This window comes from Labeo rohita, chromosome 17 (genome assembly GCF_022985175.1).
Source record: "Labeo rohita strain BAU-BD-2019 chromosome 17, IGBB_LRoh.1.0, whole genome shotgun sequence".
Classification (NCBI taxonomy): domain Eukaryota; kingdom Metazoa; phylum Chordata; class Actinopteri; order Cypriniformes; family Cyprinidae; genus Labeo; species Labeo rohita.
The window spans coordinates 14999571-15016612 of NC_066885.1; the positions used below are offsets into that span (position 1 = coordinate 14999571).

A 17042-nucleotide genomic window follows, 5' to 3' on the forward strand; every position below is an offset into this window, starting at 1 on the left:
TGCATTGACAAGAGAGTTTTTAATGATGTTTTACACTTTGAGAGATGATGTGTTGAGAGGTGAACAGAGTAATGAATGTAAAGTGAGTCATGTGGGAGATACATTCATTAGTACACGTGTAAAATGGCAACATATCATGCCCAAACATACATGTGAGACATACTGAAAGTTGCATGATAATAAAAAAAAGAAACACAATACATAAATTAAATCAAAATTAACTGGCTGACACATTCACACAAACATAACCATTCACAAAGACCAACTGATGATGGATAAAAAGTATCCAAATTGGTTTTGAGAAAAATCGCCACCATTTTAGAACTTGATAAAGGCTCAAAGCAAATTAATTGTGAGATTATATGAGATAGTGACAATTATTGGAAACATATATTATGAAACATACATATGCAATATAAATATCCCACCCTCAAAAAAAGAAAACAGTCACATTGGCTTTGTGACACATATAAATTAGACAAAGAATGGTCCCCAAGTAGAATAATAACTTCAAGATTATCTGTCCGATGAGGATTCAACATTAAACATTCTAAAAAAAAAAAAAAAAAAAAAAAACAACAAAACATTAACATTAAAGAAATTATGCTTTAAAATTAGCAACAACTGTAAAGTAACACAAGAAAAGGTGTTTACTAGAGAGTAAAATGTTGGTTAGGAATGGCATCGTGTTCTATGGACTGTTCTTAAGGATTTAATCCTACATTTTGTAGTGGATATAGTGTAAGGCAGAGGGGCTTGAAGCTCAAAACACAATGGTCAGGGTGTATTTCCAACCATGAAAGTCACTAACAGCACACATGTATATAATTCAGTCTCTACCAATACACAAAGTTAAAATAAATATACGTATTCAAGCGCATCTTGCTTCAAGCTCACACTGACTGTCCCTATCGAAGCTTGTTATGCTTAAAAAAAAAAAAAAAAAACTGACTGCACCTTTCAGGTAAGGCAGGTAAAACTTGGTTTGATCTTGTAATGGGAATTCATATTCTGTGTATTTTATGTAATACTGCTCAAAGTCTACAGATTGATGGTTCTGTTCTCTAAAACAGTAACTAAGGACTAAAGATGGGGGAAAATATTTATTAAAAAAATTAAAATGTAAAAAAAACAAACAAACAAAAAAAACTGGTAAACTACTGACACTCTCACATAATTCCTCAATTGACAGTACATTGCAGTGATTTTTAGGAATACTTTCACAAACCTCACAAATCACCTGTGGGACACCCACAGGTCAACCAAGTCATGCTTGAGAAAAAGTCTTGAATCCCAAGTCCCGATGCCTTTTGCCATCTTTATGGTAATGCCTCTACACAGATCTGCTCCTCTGTAATCTCATCCAGCATCTGAACATCAACAGGACTGCAAATGTCACTGTCGTACACTTCTGTGCCCATCAGTGCCTCCTCCAGACCCTCGGTTTTGGCCTTCGAAAAGCCGTGCTGTTCAGACGGTGAGGTGCTTTCTACAGACTCTAGGTCTTCGATCCCAGCACGGTAGTGAATCGTGAGCAGAGTCAAAGCTTGGAGTCTTTCACCGGACTTGGCCAGAGCTGCTGAGATGAGGGCCTTGCGTCGGGAGTCAACCGTCTCTCGCTCTTCCACACTCAAAGAGTTGTTATGCTCCAGCTCCTGGTCAATCTCCTGTTGCAACTTGTCCAACATGAACTCCAGTTTCTGCGAACGCTCATCTGTTGGGAGGCCACGGTAAAGATCTCGACCGATCTCTTTGACGGCGATAAAGACGCTGTCGTCTAGCCCGCCTTCCTTGCGCATCAGTTTGGAGCCACCGCTACCGGGTGGCTGCTTAGAAGGACTAGCCCCGACATAGGTTTCGGTGTCACTGCTCTCATTGTCAGATGTGTTAGGTGTGTGTTTCGGAGAAGGTTCCACCACCCCTGGTCCCATTTCTGCAACCTGTTCTGCAAGTCTGGCTTTGGGCACTTGCCTTAGATTAAGGAGTCGAGAGCTAGTGTTGATAATGTGACGTGTAAGGCCAGTAGTTGCCCGATTGATGGTAGACTTGGCCTCGGGATCCGCTCCACGCCGGACTAAGGTGGCCACGCAGTAAGGGTAATCTGTTAGACACTTCTCCTGACACTTCTTGTGGCAGACGTAAGAACAGGTCATGCACTGCGAAGCAGCCTTGGTCCACACCTTCTTCTTGCAATAATCGCAATAAGTGGGATTCTGGAACTGAGTGTCTTGAAAATTGTGCCGCATCTCTCCGATCTGCATGCTGCTATAACCTGGTTCATCCCGGGTGACCATGAGTACCTGCTCCCGTTCCTTTTCCCGGTCTTTTAAGTCCTCCTCCTGAAGACTCCCTGCACGCTCACGTTCTACCAGTCCACTGGAGAGGTCTGACTCTCCATCTGCAAGGTAAGTGAAGTTGAGCGTAACATCTCCATAGCAGAGCTTCTCGTTGAAACCTTTGTGGGTGCTCAAGTTGCGCAAAGCAGTTCGGCTGACACTGGCCCTTGGTTCAGGAGCAGATAGACGGAAGGTGCTTTGATATTCTGCAGATGACGTAGATAAGCATTCCAGTGCTATGTGTTCCAAGCGCAAGCTGATGTGCCCCAAGCACAAGAGACTACCGAGCTTGAAGGGGTCCTTGCACCAAAGTGCTACATTAAGGAATTTGTGGTGGCTTTCCACTTCAAAGATGACAGATGCCTTGTTCCAGCGGGCAGCTCTGCTGCGGTACATGGTTTCAGACGATTCCCAGAGACCCTGCTCATCGACACTGTCCCTAGTGTTAGAGGAGCTCTCGGATATCTTGTCTTTGGCTGAATCTTGCTTGTTTGTGGCTGGAATATTTGGGGTTTCCTCTGCTGGCTCTGGGTGCTTACTTACAGGCTTTGCCTCTGGTGACTTAACAGGGATTTTCTCTACTGGCTTGTCACCGTTCCCAGGAGTGGGTTGCATTTTCTCCGGACTTTTTTCCACCACAGGTTCGTTACCTTCGACCAGGCTTTGGGTCTCTGAAGAGGCAGATGTGACTTTTATATGGGGCCTAGGAGGGACAGGAGGGCGTGCAGGTGGTGGAGGAGGGGGCACCGTTGGTCTCTGTGGTGATTCAGAAGGTTCAGCAGTCTTGAGAGTTGGCGCCTTTGGTGATTCTTTGGGCTGGGGTTTGAGCGGGGACTGAAGGTTCAATCTGCGGTTGAGAATTGGCGAGATGGAACCAAGGGGCTTGGCCAAATTGGCCACAGTTTTTTTGGGACTTTGGTTTACAGAGAGCAGGAAATCCTCTTTAGTGTCAACAGTTACTGGAGCTGCAGTTGACTTGGACTCGACGATTAGCTCCTCAAACTCAGAGTCATTGTCTCTGTTATCAGATATGTCCATGGTGGTTATTGGGGCTGGGTCCTCCTCGTAGCCCCCAGGCTGATTAAGATAGCTAGGCTCCTCCATTGGGCCTAGGGTTTCTTGGAGCGCCCCCAAGCCCACATTAGGCACCTGGTGCCGGACCGGCCTCTCATATAAGACTAACACTCTCTCTCCAGCTTGTTTTAGCAGCTTCGGCACTTGAACAGAGGACGTCACTTTGACTCCTGTGCAAATAGACATGAAGAACACTTGAAACTTTGCAAATCTATTATAAAACTGGGCATCGAATGAACTATCCACCATATCAAACATTCCATTTGAGTAGTAAAAAGTAAATGTATGCAATCTCTAACCTCCAATAGCAATGAGGCGATCTCCTCTCTGTAAGTCTGCCAGGGCAGCTGGGGAGTTTGGGGTGACAGTTTCTATGCTCACATGCACAGTGTCACCATCACTGGCAGGGACATGCCTGAACGTCATTCCCACGCTCCCAGATGGTCCTTTGATCACCTCAGTCTGCAACAGATAAGAAAAAAAAAAAAATCAGATTTACGAATAAGGTTGTGCAATTGAAGAAACTTGAGATTCACAATTATAATTAGATTCCGAGTAGATTCACAATTTGTAACATCTTTTTTCTATTGCAGGTGTTGTTCTGGCATACAATTCTTTAAGTCATAAGATCACCAAGTTCGACTGGATAGGAAAGCAGAAGTTAGGGGAAGCTTTTGTTATTAGTTGAGGGGAACTCTAGCGGTTAAGCCAAAAGACAGTGTTTTTTAAAGCTTCTTTTTTGACAGCAATAGCAGTTTATAATTAGGGCGGACAACCTACATTATGATGTGAACAAGACAGCCTTCGATTTCTATAGAAAGCTCTCTCTTCCCATCACATCCAACAATTTTCATGGTGATAAAACAATGCTCTCTAAAACGAAGGAAGGGAGGTCTGCAATTACTGCTAATTTCAATGCAAACGTGCCACGAAGTAGCAGCTGCTGTTTCGGGGCTGGCTGCATCACAAAATCCACCTGCAGGTCCACCTGCACCTCAGGGTGATACCATTCAACAACAGGTACATAAGGAGGTAGTTAATGTGCCAAACTGAGGAAAAATTCCACTGGATCCACCAAGAAAAAAAGAATAATGATCTGGACTGTATAATAGTCGCACAAACACCAGTATGATTGTTTTTCATTGATCTTTCCATGATATGTCCTCTGTGTCTCCTGTGTTCTTTCTCTCTCGTCATTTGTGCTGGGGGTGGGCAAGAAAAGACAGGATGCAGATCTACGCTGCCGAGATGGATGACTGTAATTTTGCTGCTGTCATTTGTTATAACCCTTGAGAAGGGCACTGATTGAGTTAAACATGGGATGAAAAAACAGACAATCTACTCAAGCTGGCAAGCAGAAGACTGACTTGCCCAGTTTTGACCAATGACTAACTGTCTATAGAAACATTCAAGAACCCTCTGAAAGTTCTTTGAAGGCAACTTACAAAAAACACCCAAATTCAACAGTATAAAATTGACTCTATCTATCTATGTATATGTTAATAATAAATCTATTTAACATTGATATTTTGTGATGTAAAAGCATGAAATGTTTTATTTGAATATTCACTGTTTAAAACTGTCAAGCAAGCATCACAAAAAGCTCAAAACTGATTCATCAAATTATTTCAAAGCATGTTTTTGACTTATTCAACTGCTCTGCCATTGAAGGAGGGCATTTGTGGTAACCATAGGAGTGTGTAAGAAATGAGACAAGGGGAAAACACTTGTGCCAATACTATTTGCATACATGTCAGCTGAGATGCTGAAGATAAGTTTGTTTATAACAGACAAAATAAATACACAGGAACATAAATCTTAATGACTGAAGGCCTGCTGTTAAACTCTCCACAGAGATGATTAATTCTGAACATATCCTCCCTCAGGACACAACCTGATCCCACCCTTTACACATGTCAGAGAGGGTTCGTGGGAGAAAAACAAAAGCTCCAGGCTCTTTTGAGGACACTGATGGTCTTTTACCAGCAATGTTTGGGATAATTCATTGCAACCTGTTCGAGACAAAGTGTATGTGAAGAGCAAAGTGTATGTGAGGAATCCAGAAAAAAACTGATGTTCTGGATTTAATGAGGTCAATTACTGAAACAAATACGACACAAACAGAAAACAAGACACCATTGTTTGCATGGTGCTGTGATCTAGAGAAAGCTTTCATCTGATATTAACCTTAAAAAAAAACAAAAACATTAAAATTACTTCCAAACATCCACATCAAAGTCTTCTGGTACAGGAACATGTTGTAAGTCAACATCAGAACTGGTTGGACCTACATTGGACCAAAGATAATAACTAGCAGCAGAGTGAAAGAGACACCTGCGCTTAACGTGTACCTTTGTTTTCCCACTTTTAGAACGACAAAATGATAATGTTCAAAGACAGGGAGAGAAGAAATGAAAGAGAGAAAGAAAGATTTGTCTGACACAGGAACCAAACGGCGACATTGAGCGGCAATTACAGGCGATTTCTGTAGCTGAGCGGTGGCTAAGGGGTAATTACACAACCATGGAAAGGCGCAGCAGGAGGAACGCACACACACTCATTGCGTGCGTTACTGTGTGTCTGCATGTGTTGAGTGCAGGTAAACGGACTGCTGCCGCTCCAAACGGTACGTGAGGATGCTGTTCATGTGTCAATTTGTTGTCCGTCTCACCTCATCACCAAAAGGTTCGCAGATACACCCTCACATCAAGTATCACGGAAATATAAAACAGCTTTTCAACAACAAACAAACACAGGGGGCCTGTGGGAGGGGAGGGGACGGGGGGCATTTTCAGGTCACTTCCATTGATTACAGCATAAATGTCAGGATTAAAACACAACACTTACATACCAGTACACACATTCAATAGAACCACGATAAAAACAAGTCTGCAGATGATAAAATGAAATCTCTTGTCATCATTTACTCACCCACATGTCATGCCAATCAAATATGACTTCTGCAAAATATAAATTGTGAATAATATTCTGGTTCAGGGCACAAAAACTAAAAAAGCAGCATTTCAGTACAAATCATGCACATAATTACATGTCTGAAGCCATACATGTATGTAGTTAAAGAGATAGTTCACCCAAAAATGAAAATTCTGTAATTAATTACTATTAATTCAAAACAAAAATTAAGATATTTTTAATGAAATCTGAGCTAACTGACCCTGTATAGACAGCAACGCAACTACCATGTTCAAGGGCCAGAAAGGTAGCAAGAACATTGATAAAATAGTCCATGTGGCATCAGTGGTTCAACCGTAATTTTTTGAAGGTATGAGAAAATGCAAATACTTTATTCAACAATTTTTTCACTTACGTGTCAGTCTTCGACACGTTCAAAAGTGTGAACGAAAGTGAACTGAGGTTTCACGGGTTTGGAACGACATGAGGGTGAGTAATTAATGACAGAACTTTATTTTTTTGGTGAAATATCCCTTTAAGATCTGTAGCTGCCCTGCCAATATTTTTAACAAATTAGCTTTGTTATTGGATTTTTAAGCCACTGTAGTTATAATATTTTATTTGGGGTTCGAGTGTGTAAAACTGAAACGCTACGACGCTACTGTAATTGAAAAAATGGCCAAGGATCAGCAATCTCCATGTAAAACTGATCGTAGAGTCATAGAGACTTGAAACTTGAAATGGTAGTACTCACACCATCTACAACGTCACCAAGGCTTACCCCAGTCGGCCTGATGGGGGCAACAGGCTTGTTGGAATCCATGGCTCACGCCGGATAAGTCGCACACCACTGAAACAATTTTTGGGTATTTTGCCTTTTTTTGTAAAACCTACTTTTGCAAACTAGTCTTATATTTTTCACCTGATCAGAACCAAACCAGTGCAGGAAGATTCTCTAGAGAGTAAATATCAATATTATCAAAAAAAAAAAAAAAAAAAAAAAAAAAAAAAAAACTTCAAAAGGGTCAGAGCTGTCTTTACTAAAATGGCTATAACTTTTGAACAGAATGAGCCAAAATCATATGTAGGAGCTCAATCTGAGGTCACATTAAAAAAAGTCTTGGAGTTTGGCAACTTGGTGATGCTATAAGAGGGGAAAAAACATAAAACTGGCCATAACTACACAACTGTTTGTCCTACCGACATGAAAATTGGTGTGCACAGTGTTGGTCCAAAGTGCCACAAGTGGCTATAGGGACATTTGTGCATCTCAAAAAACATGGCCGCCAGAGGCTGATGAACTTTGAGAAATTTTTTAAAAATGGGCACTAGGGGGTGAAATTGCATTTTTCAAGGTTGTAAACAATTGTATATTGCGCTGTTTTTCACACATATTGGTATCATACAATAAATTCTGGACAACTTTACCTTTAGAACCACTGCTGTCAATCAAATTGTTTGTTAAATGATTGAGATGATGTAAAAAACCTACTTTTGTTCACTGAGGATCTGGGGAAAAAAACACTGCAATTTTCTAGACTTTCTAGGTCAATAATTATCAAAAAAAGTTGAATTTTACCGTTTGGGAAGCTATAATGGGGTTGTTTAGAAAAGGGGCCTGTCCAAATATACCCAAAAGCTTATGAAGCCTAAACGAAAACTCAAAACTTCATGAAACATGGTGAAGTTTTACACAGATTGGACCACAGCTGGCACTATAACACATCATGTATTAAGCATTATATTTGTATGGTAAATTACCTGAATTTGCCAAAAATGTTTTTTTTTTTTTTTTTTTTTTTTAAATCACTGATTTAGGTCATTACAGGCTTGATAAATACGTCATGTCTTTTTTCAAAAACAGTTGAACCCCGATAATCTCTGACATTAAACTGATTAAATTGACAAACTTCAAATGAATGCTATTCTTTTGAACTTTCCATTCATTAAGGAATCCTATACACATGTGAAAGATCAACAAACATAGTGACAATCTTCGTTTTCCATGGAAGATTGTATTTCAAATTAAGTTGGATCAACATGAGGGTGAGCAAATAGACAAAGTAATCTTAAAACTGCCAAATAAATTGTTTTTAAGGAGTAATGACAATGTTAAAAGCATCTGATGAGGAGAGAGAGGCAAACAAAACAGCATCAAACTTTTGATTTCCACTGATGCCTCCAAAAAGAACATGAGTCTCTCTCTCACATGCACAACACAAAACATACAGCAATATGCTCGGCCACCCTAATACTGCCTCCAAATGCACACAGACATCAAATCGTACTGTGCACTCAAAGAGACAGACAGACAGAATAACTGCTCAGAGAAAGAAAACATGTCACACAAAATCAGCCCTACACACTCGCATCAGACCTGGCACACCCTGTGCAACAAAATGGAAGTTTTCTTCCAGTCATCAGGTGTCAGCGAGTGCATGCGTGTTTGTAGGTGGTAGACGTGCTACGTGCACCGGTGTGATTGTTGACAGATGCCCATTGAAGCTATTGTGCACAACGGACAGTTGCCTTGTGTGTACACCTGTTGCTGGAGGAGCGACTGTGTGTGTTCATCCAAACCTCCCACTCTCCATTCCTCTCTCTCTCTCTCTACCTTCATTTTTCCTGCTATCCATTTCATTCATCCTCCCACTCCCTTCATCCCCCACCTTTCTCTTCGACTGGCTTATATAAATCTACCCTTTTCAGAACAGACTCTCATCCTTTACTTAAGCAACACGGGCGATAATAATGATGCCCAACAGACAACATGAAACAGATACATACTTTGCTTTACCTTTTAGATAGATTCAGGAAAAAAAAAAAGAAATGTACTTCGCAGTTTGTGGTTGCTTACAAACTATATTTTGGCTCTTTTAAAAACTTTTATGCCACCGAAGCTGCATTTATTTAATCAAAATTGCAGTAAAACGATTACAATTTGATTTTAATGTCTCCTTGCTAAATAAAAGTACTGATTGAAATGGATTGCGATTATCTAGATCACAACTATAGCTTCCAGATCAAATAAATTTTGAGAGATGACAGAGACCGTGCCAAGTCAAACACTCGTGCCATGGGTGATCATGTGATAAATCAACAGAATCAACAATGAAGCAGCAGGTTTATTTTGTCCTTTGTTGAATGAATGAGGTGTTCGGTAAAAGATCTATCATCAAACAATGATGGAACAGCTCTCTGAAAATGTAATGCTGTTTAACGTGTTTGAATGACTGATGCAAACAGTAAGGATCAAGGCAGCGGCCTTCAGCAACTTCAGATGCATGAAGAATCACGGAGAGAAGTGCAGCATACACCTTTTTTTGTACACTCTGTCTCCCCAGAGCCTGTTTCTCTTTTAATCTGTTAGTTTTATCCACAAGCTGAACTACAGAGGTGAGCTAATGAAATTAAGATCGACAAACACATTCAGACTCACTCTGGCAAAAAGAGAAAACACAAACCGAAGAGTCACGCCACAAGTTCAACAAAGAAATATATTGCTGTAAATAATATTTAAAATAAAACAATTTGAGGTGATTTTAAATGAATAAGAATGCAAATTTCTACTTTCTCCTTTTAATTTTTAATTTTTCTTAGAGAAAGAGTGTGAAAACAGAATCTTATGTATTTTACTTTTTAAACATTTTGAATGCAACTGGCCGCATTAGTTGCTGAGTTGTAAAGAAATTATGATTCCTCGAATTAAAAAGCATCCTTTTAAGTTATTTTTAGAGCAAACCTTAAAAGGTACCTTAAAAAGGCTGAAAAACATCAAGATATATTTGTAGCTACAATATATTGGACCGTTCTACTCCTCAGACATTCTGTATCCTCCTCACACACAGTGGCTGAGTTCAGTGGTCAGATGCAGTAGTGAGAGCCGTCAGAGCAATGGTCAGTAATCGAATCATCTGGCACATGTCAGAGAGATTAGTGTTAGGGTATAGGGTAGCAGTCCCCGCCAGGCATGTGCGCACACACACACGCAGCACAAGAGAGCTCTAGCGATAGCTTATTTCAAAGGAAGAAGGAAAAAAAAAAAGTAACAGATGTGAAAGGCTTAGATCGATCTAAAATGGACAAATAGAGGATTTTAGAAGGAGCTGGTGAAAAAAGAAGCAAACGTCCGATTTTAAAAGAACATGTTTTCTCAAATAACAAATCTGATACTTTTACTAGCTCTTTTACACTATTTTTTTATTTTCCAAAAAAAATAAATAAAACAAATATCAATATACTGAATTTTTATTTCTCTTACCCCATGTGTGTCTTGTTTCAAGCATTAATTTTGCTAAATGTATTCTTAAACAAGAAAAGTCAATTTATATTAGAAAATTTATAGAATATATCCAATCATAAATCCATCCATCCATCCATCATCTATCAACCTATCCATCCATCCATCCATTAATCTATCCATTCATCCATCCATCGATCCAATTATCTATTTATCCATCCATTTATCCATCTGTCCATCCATCTTGCATCCATCTATCTAGCATCCATCCACCCATCCATTTATATATCCATCCAACTATCTATCATCTGTCTATCCATCCATCTGTCCATTCATCCATCCATCCATCCAACTTTCTGTCTATCCATCCATCCATCCAACTATCTATCATCTGTCTATCATCCATCCATCCATCCGTGTATCCATCCATCATCCATCTATCCAACTATGTCTATCCATCCATCATCCATCCAACTGTCTATTCATCCATCCATCAATCCAACTATGTCTATCCATCCATCCATCCATCCATCCATCCATCATCTGTCTATCATCTGTCTATCATCCATCCATCCAACTGTCTATCCATCCAACATCCATCTATCCAACTGTCTATCCATCCATCATCCATCCATCTGTCTATCCATCCATCATCCATCTATCCAACTGTCTATCTATCCATCATCCATCCAACTAACTATCACCTATATCTATCATCCATCTATCCATCTATCATCTGTCTATTCATCCATCTATCCATCTATCATCTGTCTATTCATCCATCCATCCATCCAACTGTCTATCCATCCATCCATCCATCCAACTGTCTATCCATCCATCCATCAATCCAACTATCTATGTCTATCCATCCATCCATCCATCCATCCATCCATCATCTGTCTATCATCTGTCTATCATCCATCCATCCATCCAACTGTCTATCATCCATCCATCCATCCAACTGTCTATCCATCCATCATCCATCTATCCAACTATGTCTATCCATCCATCATCCATCCATCCAACTGTCTATCCATCCATCATCCATCTATCCAACTGTCTATCTATCAATCATCCATCCATCCAACTGTCTACCCATCCATCCATCCAACTAACTATCACCTATATCTATCATCCATCTATCCATCCATCATCTGTCTATTCATCTATCCATCCATCCATTCATTCAACTATGTCTATCCATCCATCCATCCATCCATCCATCTATCATCTACGTCTACCCAACCATCCATCCATCTATCCATCCAATTATCCATTTATCCATCCATCCATCTATCATCCATCCATGTTTAGAAATTTTTACTACAAAATAAAACAAAAATATTGATTAGAAAATTTTTTTTAATGACCTGGCTGATGGCTGATCAACACGATCACCAAAACTAAAATCAATTACTAATTTTTGGAAAACAAAAGCCTATACGAATGACAAAACTAATACACATATTTGTAAAGTGACATGACTTTTACATCTATAAAGGTTCTTAATGTTTTTTCCCCCTCAGCATTACAATGAAACTGCAATGATTCACATAACCTCAGATCAAGTGAAAACATTTATTCTCAATTATCCCATTAGTGACAAGGTTAAACATTAAGCAGTGGAAATGTTATATTGAGAAATTTCAGAGCTTGATTAAAAACAGAATTTCAAAATGTCTGACAACTAAAGTTGGCAGGAAGTGAGGATAATTAAGCAGGAAGTATTACCGTGGATTAATGCGTGTTATATTAAGTTTCCTGGTTTGAGTCACATGTAGCATAATAACTCATGGCGTGGTAGAATATTGTCAACACTGCCCTTTTCCGACACTTGGCTAATTCAATCACTTGCCATTCTTCATTTTACCCATCCTCAAGCCATGCAAATTAACAAAACACTGCGTAACACATAATTACATGACAGTGACATGAGGTTATAATTTTTGAAATGTACCATATCCATTTCTGACTCAAGTTTTGAGTGAGAGAGAGAATTTGCACTCAATATGAAATAGAATAAAAACCTCCACAAAAATCTATCATAAATTTGCTGATTCTAAATCAAACTTAAGTGCTAAACATATATTTTGAAAAAACAAAGTAAGCCTTTATTTCTTGGAAGAAACCCTCAATCATGGGTTCAGCAAGTTGCTCTAATTGCTTCTCATTTTCTGTTCGTGGACAAACCTATTCCAGGAAACACTCTGATTTGCACGCATTTGTTCAAAGCTGGGATGAATGCAGTCGCGTCTCATCACGGACGGGCTGAATTTTCATGTTGCCGCTACGTTTTTGTGATAGGAGGAGGCTTTTCAGAGAGCTCCGCACAAAAGGGAGGGTTGTTATGGAGACGGGGGGCATTCAAAAAACAAGACCCTTCTCATCCCTCTCATTTGCAATTGTTCACAGCGGCCAGAGCGTTCTTTAGCGTCCGCCGTTCGAGTCGGTACCGTTTTTAGCACCTTCATTGTTATTCAGCTGCTCAGGATCTGTCCCCTCATCTACATAGACCCGCCCCCGGTTTAACCCCCACGCACACGGGACGAAAGGTAGAATGAGAACGACCGAATGAAAGATGGAAGGGAAAATGAAAAGTCTCTTCTATCAACGCTCAAAGGCCAACCATCAAGAGTGCGTCCTTATCACTCTGGCATTTTGTTTGTCATTTTCAGTCTCTCAGCTTAAACTGAGTCAGTTACTTAAAAGTAAGAGTTTCAAATGTCCCTTTCCCATGCAATCGGCAGCTGTCTGATACTGTCAGAACATTCATGGCTTTATAACACACTCCACAGCAGCTCTATATTCAACAGGTGACATTTTGCTTCAAAGAGCGATGGACTCTGAATGAAGGGTAGACCAGCGCCTGGCTCCAATCTGACTGAGCAATTAATGCTCCAGGGAGAACTGTGCAGTTGATGAGGCTTGTAGGAAGCTATACGTGTCAAACACTGTTCGTCCGTTAATATGGGTTTTAACTGAAGGACAACTTATGTCAGCAGTGTGAACAGGAAGAGACCACTGTCGCTCTTTTCTTTAGATTGCCATGAAATAAACTATTTATCAACCCAACCATCACCAGAGCTCTACATCACTGTTATTAAAAAAAAGAGAAATATGCAGCAATAGAAAGAAAAAACGAAAGAAGAAGAACTAAGGAAAGAAAGAAAGAAAAAAGAAAAAGAAATGAGTTAAGTGTAAGAAACATAGGGGGGAAAAGAATGAAGGTTAATAAGTTAAAAAGAAAGAAATGCAGAAAAAATAAAGAAACTAGCTAAGGAATGGTAGGAAATGAAGGGGGAAATAGGAAAGGAAATTAAAATGGGACAAAAGGAAATGAGCTGAGGAAGAAAATAAGGTCACAAATAGTAAACAGGAAACTTTATGAACTATTAGGAGTTCAGGAAAGTTTTGGAAAGGAAAGTTTAGGAAAGGAAAGTTTAGGAAAGGAAAGTTTAGAAAAGTTTAGGAAAGTTTAGGAAAGGAAAGTTTAGGAAAGGAAAGTTTAGGAAAGGAAAGGAAAGGAAGGGAAGATTGAAAATGCAAAAACAAGAAAATAAGGAAATACGGAATAAAGGGAGGAAAGAAATCATGTAAAGTAAGGAAAGGCAGGAATGAAATAAGGCAAGGGAATGATAATGTAAAAGGGTAAAGGAATAAGCAAAGGAAATTAAGGAAGGAAGAAAGGAAAAGGGGAAAAGGAAAGGAAAAATCATAAAAGGAAAAAGGAAATGGAAAAAGCAAGGAAAGAAATAAGTAAAGCAAATGAAAGCTTAAGAAAGGAAAGTTTAGGAAAGGAAAGGAAGAATAAAAATGCAAAAACAAGAAAATAAGGAAGTATAGAATAAAAGGAGAAAATAAATCATGTAAGGAAAGGAAGGAAATAAGGAAAGGAAACGATCATGTAAAAAGGGTAAAGGAATAAGGAAAGGAAATTAAGGAAGGAGGGAAGAAAGGAAACAAACGGAGGAAAAGGAAAGGAAATGAAGGGACAAAAGGATAATAAAAGGAAAATAAAAGGAAAGGAAGAAAATCAAAAAAGGAAAAAGGAAATGGAAAAAAGCAAGAAAGGAAAATGATCAAAGCAAATCAAAGGAAATGAAATGAAAGGAAGAATGAAATGCAAAAACAATAAATGAAGGAAGGAAGTAATAAAGGTAGGAAAGAAGTAATATAAAGGAGTAAGGAAAGAAAGGAGGGAAGGAAGTAAGGAAAGGAAAGACTGAAAATAAGGTAAAGGAGTAACGGAAAGGAAATGAAGGAAGGAAGTAAAGGGGAAAAAAGAAAGGAAACGAAGGGAGAGGAAAGAATATAAAAGATGAATATAAGAGAAAAGGAAGAAAATCAAAAAAGGAAAAAGGATATGGACAAAGCAAGGAAGGAAATGAGCAAAGCAAATCAAAGCAAAGGAAAAAAAGTAGTTATAAGCGAAGCTATATAACGTTAGAGCCTCACAGTCATCTCTGCGGGTCTCGCTTTCTCTCTCCAAATCCTTTATTTCCAGGAGAGGTGCCCGGCCAAGCAGAGAGCAGCAATAAACGGCATAAAAATGAGATTTAGCGGCAATATACTTCAGACTGCATCAAATCGTAACAGCAGAGACAAAGAGCAGCTGGCCTGTCAGACACCCCAGTACAAACAACAATTAACTAAAAATACAGCAGCAGCTGACTGCGGGCAATACATACTTCAAAACAAAGTTAAAGACACTCAGCCCTGACCTGCATACTCTGCTGTGGGGAACAAGAGTCAACGGACTAAAAATCATGTTGTGCTGACTAAAGACGACAAGGTTTCTCCATACACTGCCTCGCAAAATGCTACTCTAATGGATCATGACAATTTACACCACTTTGTCGTGTCATTAAGAATGCTGTCATTAAGAAATCTTTGCGAAAATCTTTGAAAAGTGCATCTGTCTGTGTCTCATGATAGAAATCCATTAAACTGATCTCCAAAATATTGATTTATTAGAAATGATCCAGCCTGTTATAACATTTCCGTTATCCATTGCAACTTGCGTCATCTTTTGAATATATAAAAATGACACTGTTTGCGTGTTCACGTACATCAAGACTCAACAAACCAATCAGTGTGCTGCTTTTCCTGATGTGGAGGGCGGAGCTGGGATTCATTTAGTGATGGGGCTGGAAAAGACAGCAACGAGTGTTAGATGCGTGGCGTAGGTAATACACCCATCAGATGCTCCGTCATGCACAGAGACGGCTGTCAAATTAGTTGGATCATCGTCATTGGCACACAGAGCAAAATCAATTGGAAATATAAACAAGAAAACAGCCTGGGAAACCCATAATAACAGACATCATATACATATAATAAAAAAATAAATAAACAAATAAATAAATAAAAAAAATTACATATATACACACTGACCAAAATTATAAAACGCAACACTTTGTTTTTGCCTCCATTTTTCATGAGCTGAATTTAAAGATCCACAACTTTTTCTGTGTACACAAAAGGCCTATTTCTCTCAAATATTGTTCACAAATCTGTCTAAATCTGTGTTAGTGAGCACTTCTCCTTTGCCGAGATAATTCATCCACCTCACACCTCAAGATGCTGATTAGACAGCATGATTATTGCACAGGTGTGCCTTAGGCTGGTCACAATAAAAGGCCACTCTAAAATGTACAGTTTTACTGTACTGGAGGGTTCCGGGGGAGTCCGAAAACCAGTCAGTATCTGGTGTGACCACCATTTGCCTCACGCAGTGCAACACATCTCCTTCACATAGAGCTGATCAGGTTGTTGATTGTGGCCTGTGGAATGTTGGTCCACTCCTCTTCAATGGCTGTGCGAAGTTGCTGGATATTGGCAGGAACTGGAACACGCTGTCGTATTTGCTGATCCAGAGCATCCCAAACATGCTCAATGGGAGACATGTCCGGTGAGTATGCTGGCCATGCAAGAACTGGGATGTTTTCAGCTTCCAGGAATTGTGTACAGATCCTTGCAACATGGGGCCGTGCATCATCATCCTGCAACATGAGGTGATGGCCGTGGATGAATGGCACAACAATGGGCCGCAGGATCTCGTCACAATATCTCTGTGCATTCAAAATGCCATCAATAAAATGCACCTGTGTTCCTTGTCTATAACATACGCCTGCCCATACCATAACCCCACCACCACGGGCCACTCAATCCACTATTTGGCATCAGCAAACCGCTCACCCACACAACGCCATACACACTGTCTGCCATCTGCCCTGTACAGTGAAAACTGGGATTCATCCGTGAAGAGAACACCTCTCCAAAGTGCCAGACACCATTGAATGTGAGGATCTGCCCACTCAAATCGGTTACGACGAAATGCAGTCAGGTCGAGACACCGATGAGGATGACGAGCATGCAGATGAGCTTCCTGGTTATGCAAACCGATTGTTGCAGCAGCTGTCCGTGTGGCTGGTCTCAGACAATCTTTGAGGTGAAGATGTTGGATGTGAAGGTCCTGG

At 39.8% G+C, this 17042-nt stretch overlaps 1 protein-coding gene across 1 annotated transcript in view; it reads right to left on the reverse strand.

Moving 5' to 3' along the window:
• Positions 1-17042, reverse strand: part of pdzd8 (PDZ domain containing 8) — a 44627-nt gene continuing 27585 nt past the window's right edge. The window contains exons 4-5 of the mRNA XM_051133663.1: positions 3710-3872; positions 1-3580 (exon numbers count right to left, since the gene is read on the reverse strand). Coding sequence (XP_050989620.1) covers positions 1320-3580; positions 3710-3872 — 2424 coding nt within the window. The 3' untranslated portion in view covers positions 1-1319. The remainder of the gene's footprint in view (positions 3581-3709; positions 3873-17042) is intronic.